The sequence below is a fragment of the Stenella coeruleoalba genome, assembly GCF_951394435.1.
Source record: "Stenella coeruleoalba genome assembly, chromosome: 8".
Classification (NCBI taxonomy): Eukaryota; Metazoa; Chordata; class Mammalia; order Artiodactyla; family Delphinidae; genus Stenella; species Stenella coeruleoalba.
The window spans coordinates 54,138,155-54,156,639 of record NC_137154.1 but is presented as its reverse complement, the minus strand read 5'-3'; the positions used below and the strand labels follow the sequence as shown (position 1 = coordinate 54,156,639).

Sequence of the window (18,485 nt, the reverse complement as noted above, 5' to 3'; positions counted from 1 at the left end):
AGAAAGGTGATATAGAAAAATATACTACTAAAGTTGTAGTATAGCATTGGTGATCCAATACTCTTCTTAATAATTAACAGAAATAGACAGAAATATCAGTAAATATACAGAAGACTTGAACAACACTAGCAACCAATTTGATCTGACTATTATAGAATACTACATGCATAAACAGAATATATATCCTTTTCAAATCCGTGTGGAACATTCACCAAGTGAAACATGTGACAAGCCATAAAACAAGCCAATAAGTTTAAAAGAATTTAAATTAAAAATATGTTTGAGGGACTTCCGTGGTGGTCCAGCGGTTAAGAATCCACCTTCCAATGCAGGGGACACGGGTTCAATCCCTGGTCGGGGAACTAAGGTCCCACATGCCGCAGGGCAATTAAGCCCACACACCGCAGCTACCGAGCCCGCACACTGCAACTAGAGAAGCCCGTGCACCGCAACGAAGAGCCCACACGACACAACCAGAGAGAGAAGCCCGCACGTCGCAACTAAGACCCAACACAGCCAAAAATTAAATAAATAAATACTTTTTTAAAAAATAAAAAATATGTTTTCTGAACATAATGAAATTAAACTAGAAATCACTAACAAAAAGATACCTTGCAAATTCCAAGTATTTGGTAATTAGACAACACACTTCTATATAACCTATAGTTTATTTCTACTTCCCCTGTGATTTCTTCTTTAACCTATGGGTCATGTAAAAGAAATCACAGGAAGAATGGAAATAAAGCATATTAAAATGTGTTGACACACAGCTATAGAGTGATAAGAGTGAAATTTATAACTATTAATGATTCTAATTTTTTAAAATAAGGTCTAAAATTAGTGTTCTAAGCTTCTATCTCATGAAACTAAAAAAATAATAAATTGAATAAAAAATAAGTAAAAGAAAAAAGAATAGAATAAGAAAAAAGAGAAAATTAACATAGCAAGAAGTTGTACCTCTGACATGATTAATAACATTTAATAAACCACTAAGATGATTAATCAACAAAAAAAGAGAGAATACACAAATTACCAATATGAGGAATGAAAGAGCAGAGATCACCTTAGAGTCTACAGACATTAAAAGGCCAATAAGAGAACATCAGAAAATTCAGCAATTTGCATAAAATAAATTTCTTGAAAAATACAACCTATAAAAAACTGACAAAAGAAACATAATGGAAAACAAAATTATAGACCAGTCTCTCTCATGAACAAAGATACAAAATCCTTAACAAAAATACAGTTGACCCTTGAGCAACACTGGGGTTAGGGAAGCCAACCCTCCAAGCAGTTGAAAATCTGAGCATAACTTTACAGTCCGCACTCTGCACCCATGGGCTCCATATCAGGGGGTTCAGCCAACCAGGATCATGTAGTACTGTAGCACATATTCACTGAAAAACAATCCCCGTATAAGTGGACTTGCACAGTTCAAACCCATGTTGTTCATGGGGCAACTGTACTGGCAAATCAAACCCAGATATAGATTTATAGATATAGATATGGATATGGACATAGAGATAGAGAAGGAGAGACAGAGATGCTAATACATCATGTCCAAATGGGCCAGGAAAGCAAAGTTGGTCCAACATTAAAAAATCAATCAATTGACTTCATCATATTAACAGAAAGGACAAAATCACTTCAACAGGTATAGAATAATATTTGACAAAATTCAATACCCACTCATGATAAAACTCAAGCAAGTCAGGAAAAGGAAAGAATTTCCTCAACCAAGAAGTCCTACAAAAAATCTACAGCTTACCTAATAATAAAAAACCCATCATATCTAATAATAAAATATTTAATGCTTTCCTCCTTAAATTAAAAAATAAAAATGGCAAAGCTGTTTGCTCATATCACTTCTACTCAACAATGTACTGGAAGGTCCTAGCCAGTACAGTATGGGAAGAAAAATAATGCATAAAGATTACTGAAATGGATGAAGCGAAACTTTCTATTCATAGATTACATGATTATTTACTTAGTGACAAAAAATTAATAAGTTTAGCAAGGTAGAAGATATAAGGATGATGACAAAAATCAATTTAAATATCTATGCTAGCAATAGAGAAACAAGGAGAAAAATGAAATTTTAAGAATATAATGTATAAGAACATCAAAAAATATAAAGTACTTAGAAATAAATTTAACAAAATGTTTAAGACCTCTACAATGAAAACTACTGAGAAAAATTAAAGGAGACCTACATAAATGGAGAAATATAACATGGTGGATTGTAAGACTCATTTTTAAGATGTCTGTTTCCCCAAGATGATTTATAATATGATACAATCCCAGTAGGCTTTTAAAATAAAAATTGATGTATTATCTATTTTATATAACAGATGACCTCAAAACTTAGCAGCTTAAAACATCAGACATTTATTATGTCACATAATTTCTGAGAGTCAAAAATATGGAAACAGTTCAGACTCAGGATCTCTCATGGGAATGTAGTCAAAATGTTGGCCAGCTCCAAAGTCATCTGAAGGCCTAAATGAAGCTGGAAGGTCAACTTTCGAGATGGCTAATTCACCTGTCTGTTGGCTGGAGGCCTCAGTTCCTCATCACATAGACCTTTCATGACATGAGGGCTGTCTTCCCCCAGAGTGAGTGATCCAAGAAAGAGGCCAAGAGGGAAGCAGTCATGCCTTTTATAACCTAGTATCCAAAGTTTCATCACATTACTTCTAATTTATTTTATTAGAAGCAAGGTACTAAATCTGGACCACACTCAAGGGGAAGGTAATTAAGTTCTACAGAGAAATAGCAAAGTGCACATCTTTTAAAACGACCATAATAGACAAGCTGATTCAAAAATTTATATGAAAATGCATAAGACCTAAATATCCAAAACAATATTTTAAAAGAACCAAGTTGGAAGATTTATAGTAGTTGATTTCAAGGTCCACTATAAAGCTATATATATCAAGACTCTGTGGTAATGGCATAAGGATATGCAAATAGATCAACAGAGCAGAGAGCCCAGAAATAGACCTACATGTACAGCTCACTGATTTTTGACAAAAGAGCAAAAGCAATCCAATGGGGGGGGGGATGTTTTTTCAGCAAATAACACTGTAACAACTGGACATGCATATGAGAAAAAAATAAACTTCAATCCCTACCTCACACCATATATACAATGAATTTGAGATGGATATAGATCTAAGTATCAAGCTATAACTATAAAACTTCTGTAAGAGAATATGGGAAAATACCTTTATAATCTGAGGGTAGACAAAAGTTTCTAAACGGGATAAGGAAAGTAATAACTATAAAAAAAAAAGATAAATTAGACTCCATAAAAATTTTAAACTTCTCCTCATTAAAAGATACTTTTTAGAAAATGAATAGACAAAACATAGACAGGGAGAAAACAGTCACCAAACATCCATCTGATAAAAGGACTTATGTCCAGAATATATAAGGAACCTTGCAACTCAATAATAAAAAGACAACCCGGGGGCTTCCCTGGTGGTGCAGTGGTTGAGAATCTGCCTGCTAATGCAGGGGACACGGGTTCGAGCCCTGGTCTGGGAAGATCCCACATGCCGCGGAGCAACTAGGCCCGTGAGCCACAACTACTGAGCCTTGCGCATCTGGAGCCTGTGCTCTGCAACAAGAGAGGCCAAGACAGTGAAGAGGCCCACGCACCGCGATGAAGAGTGGCCCCCGCTTGCCACAACTAGAGAAAGCCCTCGCACAGAAACGAAGACCCAACACAGCCAAAAATAAATATAAAAATTAATAAATTAATTAAAAAGATTTTAAAAAAAGACAACCCGGGCTTCACTGGTGGCACAGTGGTTGAGAATCTGTCTGCCAATGCAGGGGACATGGGTTCAAGCCCTGGTCCGGGAAGATCCCACATGTCGCGGAGCAACTTAGCCCGTGTGCCACAACTACTGAAGCCCACGCACCTAGAGCCTGTGCTCCGTGACAAGAGAAGCCACCGCAATGAGAAGCCCGCACACTGCAACGAAGAGTAGGCCCCGCTCGCCACAACTAGAGAAAGTCCGCGTGCTGCAACGAAGACTCACCACAGCCAAAAATAAAATTAATTTTAAAAATAAAAAGACAACCCAACTTTTTTTAATGGGCAAAAGATCTGAAAAGACAATATACAAAAGAAGATATACGAATGTCCAAGAAGCACATGAAAATGTGCTCAGCATCTTTAGTTATCAGTAAATGCTAATTAAAATCACAATGAGGGCTTCCCTGGTGGCGCAGTGGTTGGGAGTCCGCCTGCCAATGCAGGGGACGCGGGTTTGTGTCCCAGTCCGGGAAGATCCCACATGCCGCGGAGAGGCTGGGCCCGTGAGCCATGGCCGCTGGGCCCGTGCGTCCGGAGCCTGTGCCCCGCAACGGGAGAGGCCACAGCAGTGAGAGGCCCGCGTACCGCAACAAAATAAAAAAAAAATCACAATGAGATGCCACTATACACACTCCAGAATAGACAAAATTAAAAAGCATGGCAACGCTAAATGTCCTTGAGTGTGTGGAGCACCCAAAACTTCCATGATGAGAATGAAAAGTTACATCACTTTGGAAAAAAGTCTTGCAGTCCCTTAAAAAACTAAACATAAACTAACTCTATGACCTGGTAATTCCACTTCTATGAATTTACCCAAGAAAGATGAAAAATATATGTTCACAAAAAGACTTGAATAAGAATGTTCATAGCAGCTTTATTCATAATAGCCAAAAACGGAAACAGTCCTAGTATCAATAGGTAAATGGATAAACTAACTATAGTATATTCATATAATGAAATACTACTCAGCAATAAAAAGGAACAAACTACTGATTCAACAGCAGGACAAATCTCATTTCTCATAGATACAAATCTTAAATGGACTAATAAACATTTGTTTCTAATTTTAACTTCTAATATAGTAAATACCAATAGACTTAACTCACAAAGTTCTCCAGGGTTCTCAATAATTTTAAATGTGTACAGGGGTCATAAGACCAAAAAGTCTGAGAACCTCTGATCTAATAAAAGTTGAATATAGGCATGCTCTACAATCTAATAATTATACTCCTAAATATATACAGACACTCTTACACTTGTGTGTACCAGAAGATGTACAAGAATGTTCACAGCATTATTTGTAATATCAAACACCTGGAAACAACAAAACATCCAACGACTGAAGAATGGATAAATCAATATATTCATACAGTGAAATTCTAAACAAAAGTAAGAAAAAAAATGAACTACCTAACCTATCAACGTAGATAATTCTCAGGAACATGGATGATACTAAGGACCACAATTTGAGTGAAAAAGACAAGTTGCAGAAGAACGTATATATAGTAAAATTCCACTCACATAAAATGTAAAACAAGCAAACCTAAACTGTATTTTCTAGGAATGCTTAAGTGGTAAAAGACTAGGAAATGAAACACAAAATTAAGGATAGTGGTTACCTCTGAAGAAAAAAAAAGAAGATGGGATGAGGGAAGGGCACATAGGGGGCTGAATGTTTACCCAATAATGGCTGCTCTTAACCAAAGAATAGTCCTCCTTTAACAAGGTCATAATTCTCTTCAATTGTCAAGCTTTAAATTGGACATTCCTAGAATAGTGAGAACAAAGAATATCCATTTGATTGGCAAGCCTAATTGAATCAACTCCAGTGATCAACAGATCAACATAATATCAGACAACAAAGCCAGACTGCCCTCACATCTACTTTAAAAAACATGTGTGTACATGGGGACAACTTATGGAATGGGAGAAAATGCGAACAATGCAACTGACAAGGACTTAATTTCCAAAATATATAAACAGCTCATACAACTCAATATCAAAAAAACAAACAACCCAATCAAAAAATGGGCAGAAGACCTAAATAGGTATTTCTCCAAAGAAGACATACAGATGGCCAATAGGCACATGAAAAGATGCTCAACATCACTAATTATTAGAGAAATGTAAATCAAAACTACAATGAGGGGCTTCCCTGGTGGCGCAGTGGTTGAGAGTCCGCCTGCCGATGCAGGGGACGTGGGTTCGTGCCCCGGTCCGGGAAGATCCCACATCCCGCGGAGCAGCTGGGCCCGTGAGCCATGGCCACTGAGCCTGCGCGTCCAGAGCCTGTGCTGCACAACGGGAGAGGCCGCAACGGTGAGAGGCCCGCGTACCGCAAAAAAAAAAAAAAAAAACTACAATGAGGTATCATCACCTCACACCAATCAGAATGGCCATCATCAAAAAGTCTACAAATAATAAATGCTGGAGAGGGTGTGGAGGAAAAGGAACCCTCCTACACTGTTGGTGGGATTGTACAATAAATTGGTACAGCCACTGAGGAGAACAGTATGGAGGTTCCTTAAAAACCTAAAAATAGGGTTACCATATAATCCAGAGTCCCACTCCTGGGCATATATCCAGAAAAGACAAAAACTACCACAATGTTCACAGCAGCACTATTTACAACAGCCAAGACATGGAAGTAACCTAAATGTCTAGGTATCTACCTATGAGAAATGAAAATATATATCCACAAGAAGACCTGTACAAGAATGTATATCACAGCTTTATGGTTACCAAAACCTGAAAACAGCCAGGTGTACATCAACAGGAAAATAGATAAACTATGTTACATTCATACAATGGAATACTAATTGGCAATAAAAAGGAACTACCAACACATGCAACAACATGAACATCAAAAATACTATGTGAGTGAAAGAAACCTGACACCAAATAGTAAATATTATATAATTCTACTCACATGCAGTCCTAGAATGAACAAATCTAATTTATGGTGAAGAAAAAAATCAGAACAGATAGTTGCCCTGGAGAGAAGGGGGAAGGTGAAGGTGAGAATTCCAGGGACGGGGCATGAGGAACTTTCATGTCTGACGGGTAAAGTTCTCTATCTTGATAGGGGTTTTGGTTATGCATATAAATGCACTTCTTAAAATTCAGCAAATACACACGATTTGTGCATTTACATTGAATACAAATTTTACATCCAAAGAAAAAACAGAGAATTGAACTTTAATGATATGTATGTTGAAATATTTAGAGGGAAAGTATACAGATGTTTGCAATTTACTTTAAAATGTATCAAAAAATAAAATGAATTGATAGAGAGAGGAATGGATAAATAGATATAAGATTAAAAAAAGTACTGTATACTAAAATGTTATTGGTAGGATTTAGGCAACAGGTGAATGGATAATCACTGCAAAATTCTTCTAACTTTGCTGTACATGTGAAAATATTCATTTAAAAAAGGGGCTTTTCATGCCATATTTACTATTTGGCCTTTATCCTTCAGTCAATAGAAAGTCTTCAAATGGAAACAGAAGAAGCACCTAATTCTGTAAGGAGTAATCAGTCAAGGTTTAAAGAGGTATCCATTGACTGGGAATGTAGCTACAAATGACAAGGGAACAGCAGATGCAAAAGCAATCGGGTTAAGGTTGTGCGGCACACTAGATACTCCAACTGACCTTTCCACTGAAAACATCTAAAAATTCTGGTATATTCAAAATATTCAAATAAATGAAACAAAGAAGGAAGAAAGGGAAGAGGGGTGAAGGGAGGGGAAGTCCACCAAGGTGAGGGGTCAGATAGGAGACCTCCCCAAATAAAGGTTTAACTTCCCTACCCCAATCCCTAAACTCAGTGTTTGCTCTTACGGCCTTTCAACTGTTTAAATGAGGCCCACTCACATTATTGAGGGTAATCTTCACTTAAAGTCAACTGACTGTAGGTGTTAACCACATTTACAAGATTCCTTCAGAGCAATACCTAGATCAGTATTTGATTAAGTAACTGGATACTATAGCCAAGCCAAGTTCACACATAAAACTAACCATCACAGATAAGAAGGTCACAACTATAACAAAGTAGTATTTATTTTTTAAACTTATTTTGACTAGATTCCAATTCGACTTTTATTGAGCACCTAGTATTTGCCAGGCACTTCCCTGTGCGTTTTCACAGGTATCATGCCATTTAATTCTCACAACCCTACCAGATATTCATTGTTCTCATTTTATAGAAAATAAACTGGTACAAAGAATGATTAAGTGATTTGCCCAAAGTCACAATGTTCAATGGAGCAAAGTTCAGAGAGGATTCTGATTCTGACTTCAAGTCATTATGTCAGGTACTTTCCCCACAGGAAAGCATGTAGGGTTTCAGGTCACCATAAACTGCTTTTGCTGTCTCTTTTGGGCTCAATCATCTTTCTGGGTCCTAAAATGTTTCTTCATGCCCTTATTTTTTTTTTGGGGGGGGGCTGCATTGGGCCTTCGTTGCTGCGTGCGGGCTTTCTCCAGTTGTGGCGAGCGGGGGCTACTCTTCGCTGTGGCGCGCGGGCTTCTCATTGTGGTGGCTTCTCTTGTTGCCGAGCACGGGCTCTAGGCGCGCGGGCTTCAGCAGTTGTGGCTCCCGGGCTCCAGAACGCAAGCTCAGTAGTTGTGGCGCACGGGCCTAGTTGCTCTGTGGCATGTGGGATCCTCCCAGACCAGGGCTCGAACCCGTGTCGCCTACATTGGCAGGCATACTCCCAACCACTGCGCCACCAGGGAAGCAGCCCTTACTTATTTATTATAAAACACTCTTTGTTGCACTACCGAAAACTCTCCGGGTGAGTGTTTTTTTCCGCCCACTATGAAACAGTTGGCAAAGGAACAAGGGTAGAACCCCAAAATCAAATAAACAACTTAAAATTTCAACCTGAAATAATAGTGTACTGGACAAAACTTTAAATGTTTACTATTCTCTGTATTCCAGTTAGTAAAGTTGCCCAAATTACAATTTGAGGTATTTGTTCTCCTTATTTACCCATACATCAATTACTGTTCCACTAAAATAAGTAAATAGGGACTTCTCTGCCGGTCCAGTGGTTAAGACTCTGCGCTTCCACTGCAGGGGGCATGGGTTCGATCCCTGGTTAGGGAACTAAGATCCCCCATATGCTGCACGGCGCAGCCAAAAAAAAAAAAAAAGGAAATAAATCATTTCTTCCAACATGTGCTACCAAATGACAATTTTTCCTAGTTAAAATCTTGGATGACCTAGGTAAATGATAAGTCAAGATTAGACTTCAAACTGTACTTAGCCTTCAAGTACAGTAGTTTCTCCTAATCTGCGGTTTCACTCTCCAAGCTTTCAAATACCCATAGTCAACTGCAGTCTGAAAATATTAAATGGAAAATTCCAGAAATAAACAATTCATAAGGTTTTAACTGTGCACTGTTCTGAGTAGCATAATGAATCTTGCACCGTCCTGCTCTGTCCCACCTAGGATCCTCAGCCATCAACATCATCTGCTCCTGACATCCAACCATCCACATCATTATGGTTCAATGATCCAGGATCACCCAAAGCAAATGAATCTCCTTCTCTGCATAATCAGAAGTTAATAGTAGCCTAACACTAGATCACAACACCTTCTCATCATGTAGGCATTTTATCATCTCAGGTTATCACAACAGTAAGGGTAAGTACAGTACAATAAGATACTTTGAGAGAGACCACATTCACATAACTTTTATTACAGTATATTGTTATAACTGTTCTACTTTATTATTAGCTGTTATTAATCTCTTATTGCGCTTAATTTATAAATTAAATTTTACCATAGGTATTTATATATATGAAAAAACACAGTACATACGGTTGACCCTTGAACAAAACAGGCTAGAACTGTGCAGATCCACTTACAACTAATTACTAACTATAGACCGAAGTCTGAAAGATAGTTTGGTTTGAGCTTCGCTTAGGTATTGGGAACAAATGGAAAGAAAACTGTTTCTAAAATGAAAATGTAACATGTTCAATTTTAAATTCAATTTAGCTCATTACCCAGAACAATCATTTTCAAACTTCAGTTCACATGCAGTATTTTTGGCCTGTTACTGCTGGGAGCAGGGTGGAGGAGGGGGATAGTGATCAACACCTAACTTGATTTTCAAGTTAGAAACCTAGGTTCCAGTACCAGCCCTGTGATCCTGAACAGGTCACTTATCCTTTTGAACCTGGTTCCTTACATAGAAACGGTGATAACACTTACACCCCATAGGAAAAAAAGAATTAACAGTGTTTTTTGAACTATAAAGTCTTGCTTCTCCAAGTATAATCTCCAGACCAACAGCACTGGAGTCATCTCATAGCTTATAAGAAATGCAGAATCTAAGGCCACATTCCAGACCTACTGTACTGGAATATGAATGTTAACAAGACCTCCAGGGAATTCACATGCACATTAAAATCTGAGCAGAACTACTATAAAGCACTCTACAGACGTTAGGTATCTTCACCATAAAAAAAAATAGTTAATTAGGAGCTCTTGTTGTTCTGAGGAAGTCCTATGACCTGGTAACCCATTAACAATATGATATCAACGATATTTGACATCATCCTCCTCAGCTCTACTATTTCCCATACTGAGAAACTACTGCATGTGGATTCTGGTCTAGGTTTCACAACTAATTGGCAATATAATCTTGAGCAAATCATGTCAACTCTCAAGGTCCTTCTCCTTGCATGTAAAATGAGAAGGTTAGACCACTAGTTACCAACCTGAGGTCCCTGGATGCACTGGGGTCTGAAAAAGTAGTAACGGAGGGAGGCAAGATAGTATGATAGTTAAGCGCATAGCTTTAGAATCAAATGGCCCTTGGGTCCCTTAGGCTCTGCCACTTAATAGTGTTGACCTAGGGCAAGTTACTCAAACGTCTTAAACTTTAAAAGAGTTCTTATAAGGATTATAATAAGGGTTCGTATAAGATAATATACACATAGAGCTTTGCACATAGTGTCCCATAATGTTAGCTTTTATTATTTCTATTGGCTATTTTCAGTATCTCAAAAATCATATTTATCTGAAATAAGGCTGCAATGAAATTATTATGCTCTTTTGCTTTGGACTAGAATTATATCAATATATTAAGGTAATACATTACCTTATCTCATATATCTCATATGGATCAATACAGTGTAGTAACAGTGACTAGATCTCCTCTAATTGATAGTCACATGTGCCTCTGATTATTTGAAATGGGGATAAAGTACATTAATAATTATAATTTATGTAGAAATAATAAGTTACAATTTATATAAAAATAATAATAAATTCATGGAGCCCATGACAGAAAATAATAAAATGCTTCTTTCTAATGAAAAAGTTAAAATAGACACTATGTCACCATATAATCCAGAAATTCCACTTTTGGGTTGAAGAGATATTTGTACACCCATGTCACAGCCTCACTATTCACTACAGCCAAGAGGTGGAAGCAACCCATGTGTCCATCAATGGATGAATGGATAAGCAAATGTAGTGTATACATACAATGAAATATTATTCAGCCTTTGGAAAGAAGGACATTCTAACACATGCTACAAAATGCTACATAAGGACATTATGCTAAGTGAAATAAGCCAGTCACCAAAAACAAACAAACAAAAAAACCCACTGTTGATTCCACTTATATAAATTCACAGAGACAAAAAGCAGAAGATTGGTTGCCAGGGTCTGCGGGGGAGGAGGGAATACGGAGTTGTTAAATGGAAATGGAGTTTCAGTTTTACAAGATGAAAAGAGTTCTGGAGATTGGTTGCACAACAGTGTCAGTGTACTTAACACTACAGAACTGTACACTGAAAAATGGTTAAGATGGTAAATTTTATGTTATGTGTGTCTTTCCACAATGATTAATAAATAAATAAATACACAACCAACCAACCAGCTAGCTAGCTGGTATGGCAGTTCTTCCAGCACTAACACTGTAAAGCCTTTATGCTTTAAGTTTTTAATAAGCACCCCTTCCTTGCATTCCAAAGCACCATATACATATGTCCATCATAGCACCCGGAACAATTTACTGGCAGTCTCTGACTGTATAAGTTAAATCTAAACCCTTTGGTACACTAAATTTGACCCTTCATTTGGCCTTCATTCTTCAGTGGACTTACGGTGTTTCTGAGCTATGAGTCAGAGGCAGTGATGCTTGCTCATCAATAACCCTCAGGAAAAAGACTATCTTCCTTAAGGTGACAGGATGTCACTCCACCAGCCCACAGAACCCCATGGCCAAAAGAAGCCTGAAGCACGCTCACTTCCTTGAGGCTACTATTCAGAGAAGATAGTGGGAAGGGGCCTGAAAAAACGAAAGGAAAAGGGTGCAAGGAGGTACAAGCAGCTAGATGCCTTGAGTGGCATATGTGTACGGCAGGGGCAGCTGATTAAAGCCTCTCTAGTCTTGTGCTGCACTGGCAATGAAAGACAGACTCCTTTATCCCATCTAAGCAAATCCCATCATAAAGGTGTAAAGACTGAGGGTTGCCCTGCTTCCCTTCTGCTCAATTCCTATGAATAGGATGGGGAGAGGGGCAGCAAACCTGTGAGAAGAGACAACACCTACCTAGCTTGAATCATCCTAGCCCAAGGACAAAAGGGAGATAGCTAGATGGTCCTACCAGAAGTTACCATCCATTCTCCCCATCCATGAAAGTCTTACTAGCCAGGTTACCCCCCTCAGACTGAAGTAGCTCCTATGAAACCCATAATTAGGATTTAAAAATATTTTTTAGCTTTCTGATAAATAAACCCTCCTTTATAATATATCAAATTTTAAACATTCTTCTTTCAAATACATTTTTAGGAATGCATTTCCCTTGAAAGTAGGAAATGCCTATTTGGACTTATCTGTTCATACCTCTACTGGCTTATTAGCTACCTTGAACAGAGAGACAGTCTTTGTGTAGTTTTGTATTTTAAGTCAATGACAAAGTAAGTTTTCAATAAATACTTGCTGAATAAATTAAACATTCTGAAAAAAAAATTTAACCGGGTAATTCTCCCTTGAGGCCAGAATTAAAACACAGAATTCCCTTCTGCTTCCCTTTAGGAAATATTTCTTCCATAAAAACGACAGCACCTGAAATTCCACTTCCTGTTACAGTGTTTCTTAGTAGAAAGAGTTGTCAGACCTATATTTGAATACCATTTCTGCCACTTAATAGCTATATGACACTGAGCAAGTTAACTTCTCTAAGACTCAGTTCTCTCACCTATAAAATGGGGATAACACCACCTACTTACTAGGAATGTTACTAGGATTAGAAATACACAAGCAGTCTTCACTTTGCAGAGGTCTAATATGCACAAATTTCAGTTACCACAGTTTCGTTAAACAATACCAATTCCCCGACAACACAATTCAAATTTCAGTTACCATAGTATATTAACTGTGAATAACTGAATACAGTACAAACTTCACTACTAGATCTTCAATCCACAAATGACTATGTAAATAATAGAAGCACATCACGATCGGTGACTAACCAAGTCACTTCTTTTAAAGTTTGTTGGTGGATTTGGCAAAATAAATTGCAAAGGAACAACAATTAGGCCGTTGGTGGACTCCTCATCAGTAACAGTAAAAGCCAGGATACAACGGAATAATATCTTCGAAGTGCTGACAGAAAAATATCTCTCTGCCTAAATTTCTAACTACAGATAAAAGACCAGGGCAAAGTCTGTTGGTGTTTAGTCTGCACATCTGTTATTCAGTTCATGTACAGACGGCAAAGCATGTAGCTGAGTTGCCTCCTTGTGTCCTGGTGATGAATGTATGTGACATGCTACAAAAATGGATAATTGAAAGGTGCAACAGGCCAACAATGATGAAAGCGCAGCAAAGAAACAAAAAGTAATAGTGTTAAGGGGGTGGGGGAGGGATGGATTGGAAGTTTAGGATTAGTAGATGCAAACTATTATATAGAGAATGAATAAACAACAAGGTCCTACGGTACAGCACAGGAAACTATATTCAATATCCTGTGATAAACCATGATGAAAAAGAATATGAAAAAGAATGTATATATGTATAACCAAATCACTTTGCTTTACAGTAGAAATTAATACAACATTGTAAGTCAACTATACTTCAATAAAATAAAATTTTTTTTTAAAGTAATAGTGTTGGAAATAAAATCCCAATCAAACATAAACGGAGTTATAGAAGAAATAACTGACCATGACAATGTTGACGCTGTTGCCACTCAAGAGACTAGATATGCAGCCAGAGGAACTTAGTGAAGGCAAACTTACTGACACAAATGAAGAAAGTGATTGTGAGAAAAGGATGAAGATGGAACAGAAGTGAACCAGCAAAAACTCTGCATTAAAGGAACTCTCAGAAATATTTCACATTATTGAAAGTGCAAAGAATGAAATGTTGGAACCTGATCCAAAGTTAGAAAGGAGCATGACAATCCACCAAGGCATAGAAAAAAATACTCATTCCATATCATAGGTTATATGACAAGAAGGCAAGTACTACTCAAAGTACTCTAGATAAGTTCTTCTACAAAGAAATAACACATTTTAATTCTCAATGTTTTTAATGTTTTAAATTACAGTGTACTAAATAAATATTAGTTTTAACATTTTTTTCATTTCTCCATATATTTATGACTAACAATAAGAGGATTTACAATGTTTGACAAAAATGTGTAAAGGTCATGGAATACTCATAACTTTTCTCATTGATTATGAAGATTTCTTTGCCAGGTTTTAACTTGCATGGTCATTTGTATTGTCCCATACTACCATGCAAAGTACCTGTAACTTCTGGCACATCAAGGCACTTAGTCTTTCACAACTGAAGAGAAACTGGCTACCTTTTCCCCTCATTCTTACAATCCACCCAAGCAAAAAAGGAATATGAGCTCATCTTGGATGACGTTAAGAAGACAGCGTTTCAGGTTTTTCAGTGACTGAGAACTGTTGCCATCTTTACATGCAACTCCCCAAACTTGTCCTTAGATTACCCAAAACACACACACCCCAATGCTGAAAGATAGGCTTCCTGAATAGTTATGCAATTTGTCATCTGTGATAGTATATTAGTCATGCTTGTCTTCATCCCCTGCAGGCAGGGGCAAAACAATGAATGTGTGATAGAAGTAATATGGTATAGCAGCTTTAGAGTCAGACCTCAACTTGAATACTACCTCTACCCCACTTTTTGCAACCTTAGATAAATTATTTGTTAGAGTTTCAATTTCCTAATCTGTGAAATAAGGATAATAATGCCTTCTTTTTGGAATTATGGTAAATATCGAAAAAGGTAAGATATATGAAGTGCTTAGCAAAGTGTGGTACATAGTAAGCACTTAGATATAGCTATTATCACCATTATTATTATTATGAATATTTCTATCATTATTGTAAATATTATAATGATGATAAAGTTGAATTTGTTTTAAACACATTATTAATCAGCCTATTTTTCAAAGATCAAGTCTCTTACTCAAAGATATGATAGACACACACCACTTGCTGGCTGAGAAGGTTGACCTCAACCTCCTCCAGATCATTTTCTCCCAAGGTACAAGTGCAAAGGGCTGCCAACACTCACTCATCCTGTTCTTGCAACCCCTGATTCCTATGTCAAAACCCTCCCTGCCGGCTGCTCAGAGTTTCCTCTTCTGAGGTCGTTAAGAACTAAAGCCATTTCCCATTTCTCAGAGCTATCTGTCAGAACAGTAGTATCTTGCTGTCTCATAACTCACATGACTTAACTGTCAGTTTTCTCTTGACTCTAATTCCAGTTTTCTCTTTTGATTCTAATCCTTCATTCTAAACTAAGAGTCATTATTACCTATATTGACCCATAAAGCTGCAAAGGACCTAAAGGCCAACTAAAGCCAACCCCTTTTCTCTACCAAACAATTAATTCCCCCTAAAATATCCATGTGAGTTAGTTGAGCAAGGTCTGTTTGAACACTTTCAGTGACAGCAAGCCCTCTACCTCTCAAATCAACCCATTCAACGATTATAACTTTAAAATTTTCCCTACGTTGAAGCAAAATCTCTCCCCTTACAGGCAGTTTCCACCCATAGGCTCTAATTCCACATTCTAGAGAAATACAGAAAGCTTAACTGCTCTATATCACAGCCCATTCAACATTTTAAGAACCCTGAGTTTCATTCACTCTTCCACATTACAAATTTCTAGTTCAGAAAGCACTATTTTAAGTCCCTTCTCTCGTGGTCCTCCTCTGGACCATGTATGGGTTTGCCAACGTGATCTAACAGCAAACTGATAAAGCACTTCCTTTGCCAACATTTGAGCTGCCGAGTAATTATACTACGAATGTACCCCTTTGCCCATATTCATCCATTATCATATAAAAATTATTAATTTAAGCTAGTAGTTCAGGAAAAGTAACTCTCAGCCTAAATCACAGTTTAAAGGGAATAGTACTGAAAGTCTTAAAAACTACCAAAAGAGTTCTCTTTTTTTTTTTTAATCCTAGCCAATTACTGGGAATGCAATAAAGTAGGATCAGCTGGCATGAAAGTCTTGCCTCTTTCCTACAAAGCCAAACACCTGCCTGGGACAAAGACCCAACAATGGGAAGGTTAGCTAAAAAAGAGTTTTGCTTCATGTCCTGAGAAAGTTGAGCCAATTAAAAGAAGGCAGTAATAGTGAGTCAAAAAATATCCTCTGTACCTTGCCAGAAGCAGGTACCTGAAGAAGGATCAAATGCTGTGCTCTCAAAACTTGACCACAGTAAACTACAGAAAAAGAAGTGGCAGATTTTTCCTGTTCCTAGCCTGGAAGGAACAATCATCTGGGGAAATACACACACACACACAGCACCCAAGGGGCCAGTCAGGGGCAGCAGCTGGAGGAGGATTCTTCCCCAAGTACTCAGAAGGTGTAATCAGTGCAAGTAGCGTCCTCAGAAGAACCTTAACCTTCGTCAGGTAGTCGGAGAGGAGGCAGAGTGGAGTAGGGACTTGATCCCTTGTGCTCTTAGGAACCTGGCACGAGCCGGAAGGTACAGACTAGATGCTGCCTTCTACTCCTGGTGCAAGGAGACAGCTGAATGATCGTACTCAGAAAGGAGGTGATAGCTGGTACCCGAAGATACCCTGGGTGAGACTGGGCTGGGGGGTAAGGGTTGGGGGTCGGTATCTGAGAGCGGGAAAACCGTTCCCTGGAGGTGACCGAAGAAGGACTCACAGGAACAGAGAACGAGGAAGGAAAAGACCGCGTTTTCACGTATTTGGGGGAAGACTGAGCTAGGACCTGTTCCCTTCTCCTGTGCCCTTGCGATGAAGGTGGTGGCAGCAACAGTAGAAGCAGGTGTCCCGGGCCCTCATTCAAATTAGCGGAGTCCCCCACTGTCCCAAGCTCTACTCGGGCTGCCCCTACTTGCCCCTCAGGCAGCGAAATCCCCATTCCCAACCCTGCCCCTCAGGCTTCCCCTAAGGTCCAGCAGGGGCTCTCCACATCTCTTCCGCCCCCCAACCTCGAGGCCCCCCTCAACCCGTCCAGACCGGCCCTCCTCGCCCGCCACACTGGATTCCCCTAGCTGCTGCCTTCCTCCGCAGCATTCCCGTTCCTGTCCCCTGGCCCGGTCTCCCCACGCCACCTCCCCCGGCCAGGCCCCGTGCCTCCCCCGGCGGCCAGGTCCACCCTGTCCCTTCCTCACGCGGCGTCTCCCCTTCAGACCGGCGCCCTCCCTCCCTCGCTCCCGCCTCAGGCCGGCACCCGCACTCACAGAACTCGGCGATGTACCAGGTCACCGTGTAGTTCTCCTCGCACCAGTCCAGCGTGGAGGTCGTGGGGCCCCAGTAGCCCTCGCGGTCTCCGGCCGGAGCCATAGCGTGCGTCGCCGCCGCCGCCCAGGCGCTCCGCTCGTTGCGCTTGGTTCCGCGGATTCCCAGGCCGGCTCTGGCCCTGCTGGCGCGCTAACCTCGCGCTCCACCCGCTCTCCCTCCCCGAGGGGCGGGGCCCGGTGCCGTCAGAGACCCGCCCGGCCGGAGACCCCGCCCACCGCGGCCGGCGCAGGGCCCAGCCGGAGGGCGCCGGGACTGCCCTGCCCCCTCCTTCCCAGGGAAGGGGTGTGAGCTGGGCCACCGGCCCCGCCTCGACACGCCCTTGACTGTGGGTTGGGCGTTCCTGACATCCCCGAGGCTGTTTTCTATCTGGATGCTTGAGCTTCAGTGTGTGTGCGGCGGGGCGGGGGTGGGGGGGGGTGGGGTTGATTTTACTGCGGCGGGGGTGGGATGAAGTCTTCAATCAAGCCCTGGCTTGATGAAACCAGTGCAGAGAGGCACCACAGTGTCTTTCTTCGGCCGCAGGCCTGAAAAGGAGCTCAGAAACCGAATACTCCCAGCCCCACTGGGGACTCCCAGAAAATAATAATTTTCTGATAAAGGTATAAGTGTCACCTGGGAACAAAGGGAAAGGGCAACAAACCCTGGACCGAGCAAAAAGAAGGGGGATGGGGGGGACTTTGGGATCCTAAAAAGCAGTGCAGCCAGAGCACTAAAGCAGAGTTTACCTGCTTCCGTTTGGGCTTCCAAGCTCAGAAGTTTCTACCTTCTAGCAATCTATAATTGTGTCCTACTCTTAAGGCAACCAACAGCCTCCCCTACTACCAGCCTCAAGACCTTAATACTTCACAGAGCTGCTGG

General features: G+C 39.9%; 1 protein-coding gene across 1 annotated transcript in view; it reads right to left on the bottom strand.

The window, feature by feature from the left end:
• ACER3 (alkaline ceramidase 3) overlaps positions 1–17,815 on the bottom strand; it is a 184,896-nt gene extending 167,081 nt beyond the window's left edge. The window contains exon 1 of the mRNA XM_079930331.1: positions 17,567–17,815. Coding sequence (XP_079786457.1) covers positions 17,567–17,669 — 103 coding nt within the window. The 5' untranslated portion in view covers positions 17,670–17,815. The remainder of the gene's footprint in view (positions 1–17,566) is intronic.
• Positions 17,816–18,485: the final 670 nt, after the last annotated feature.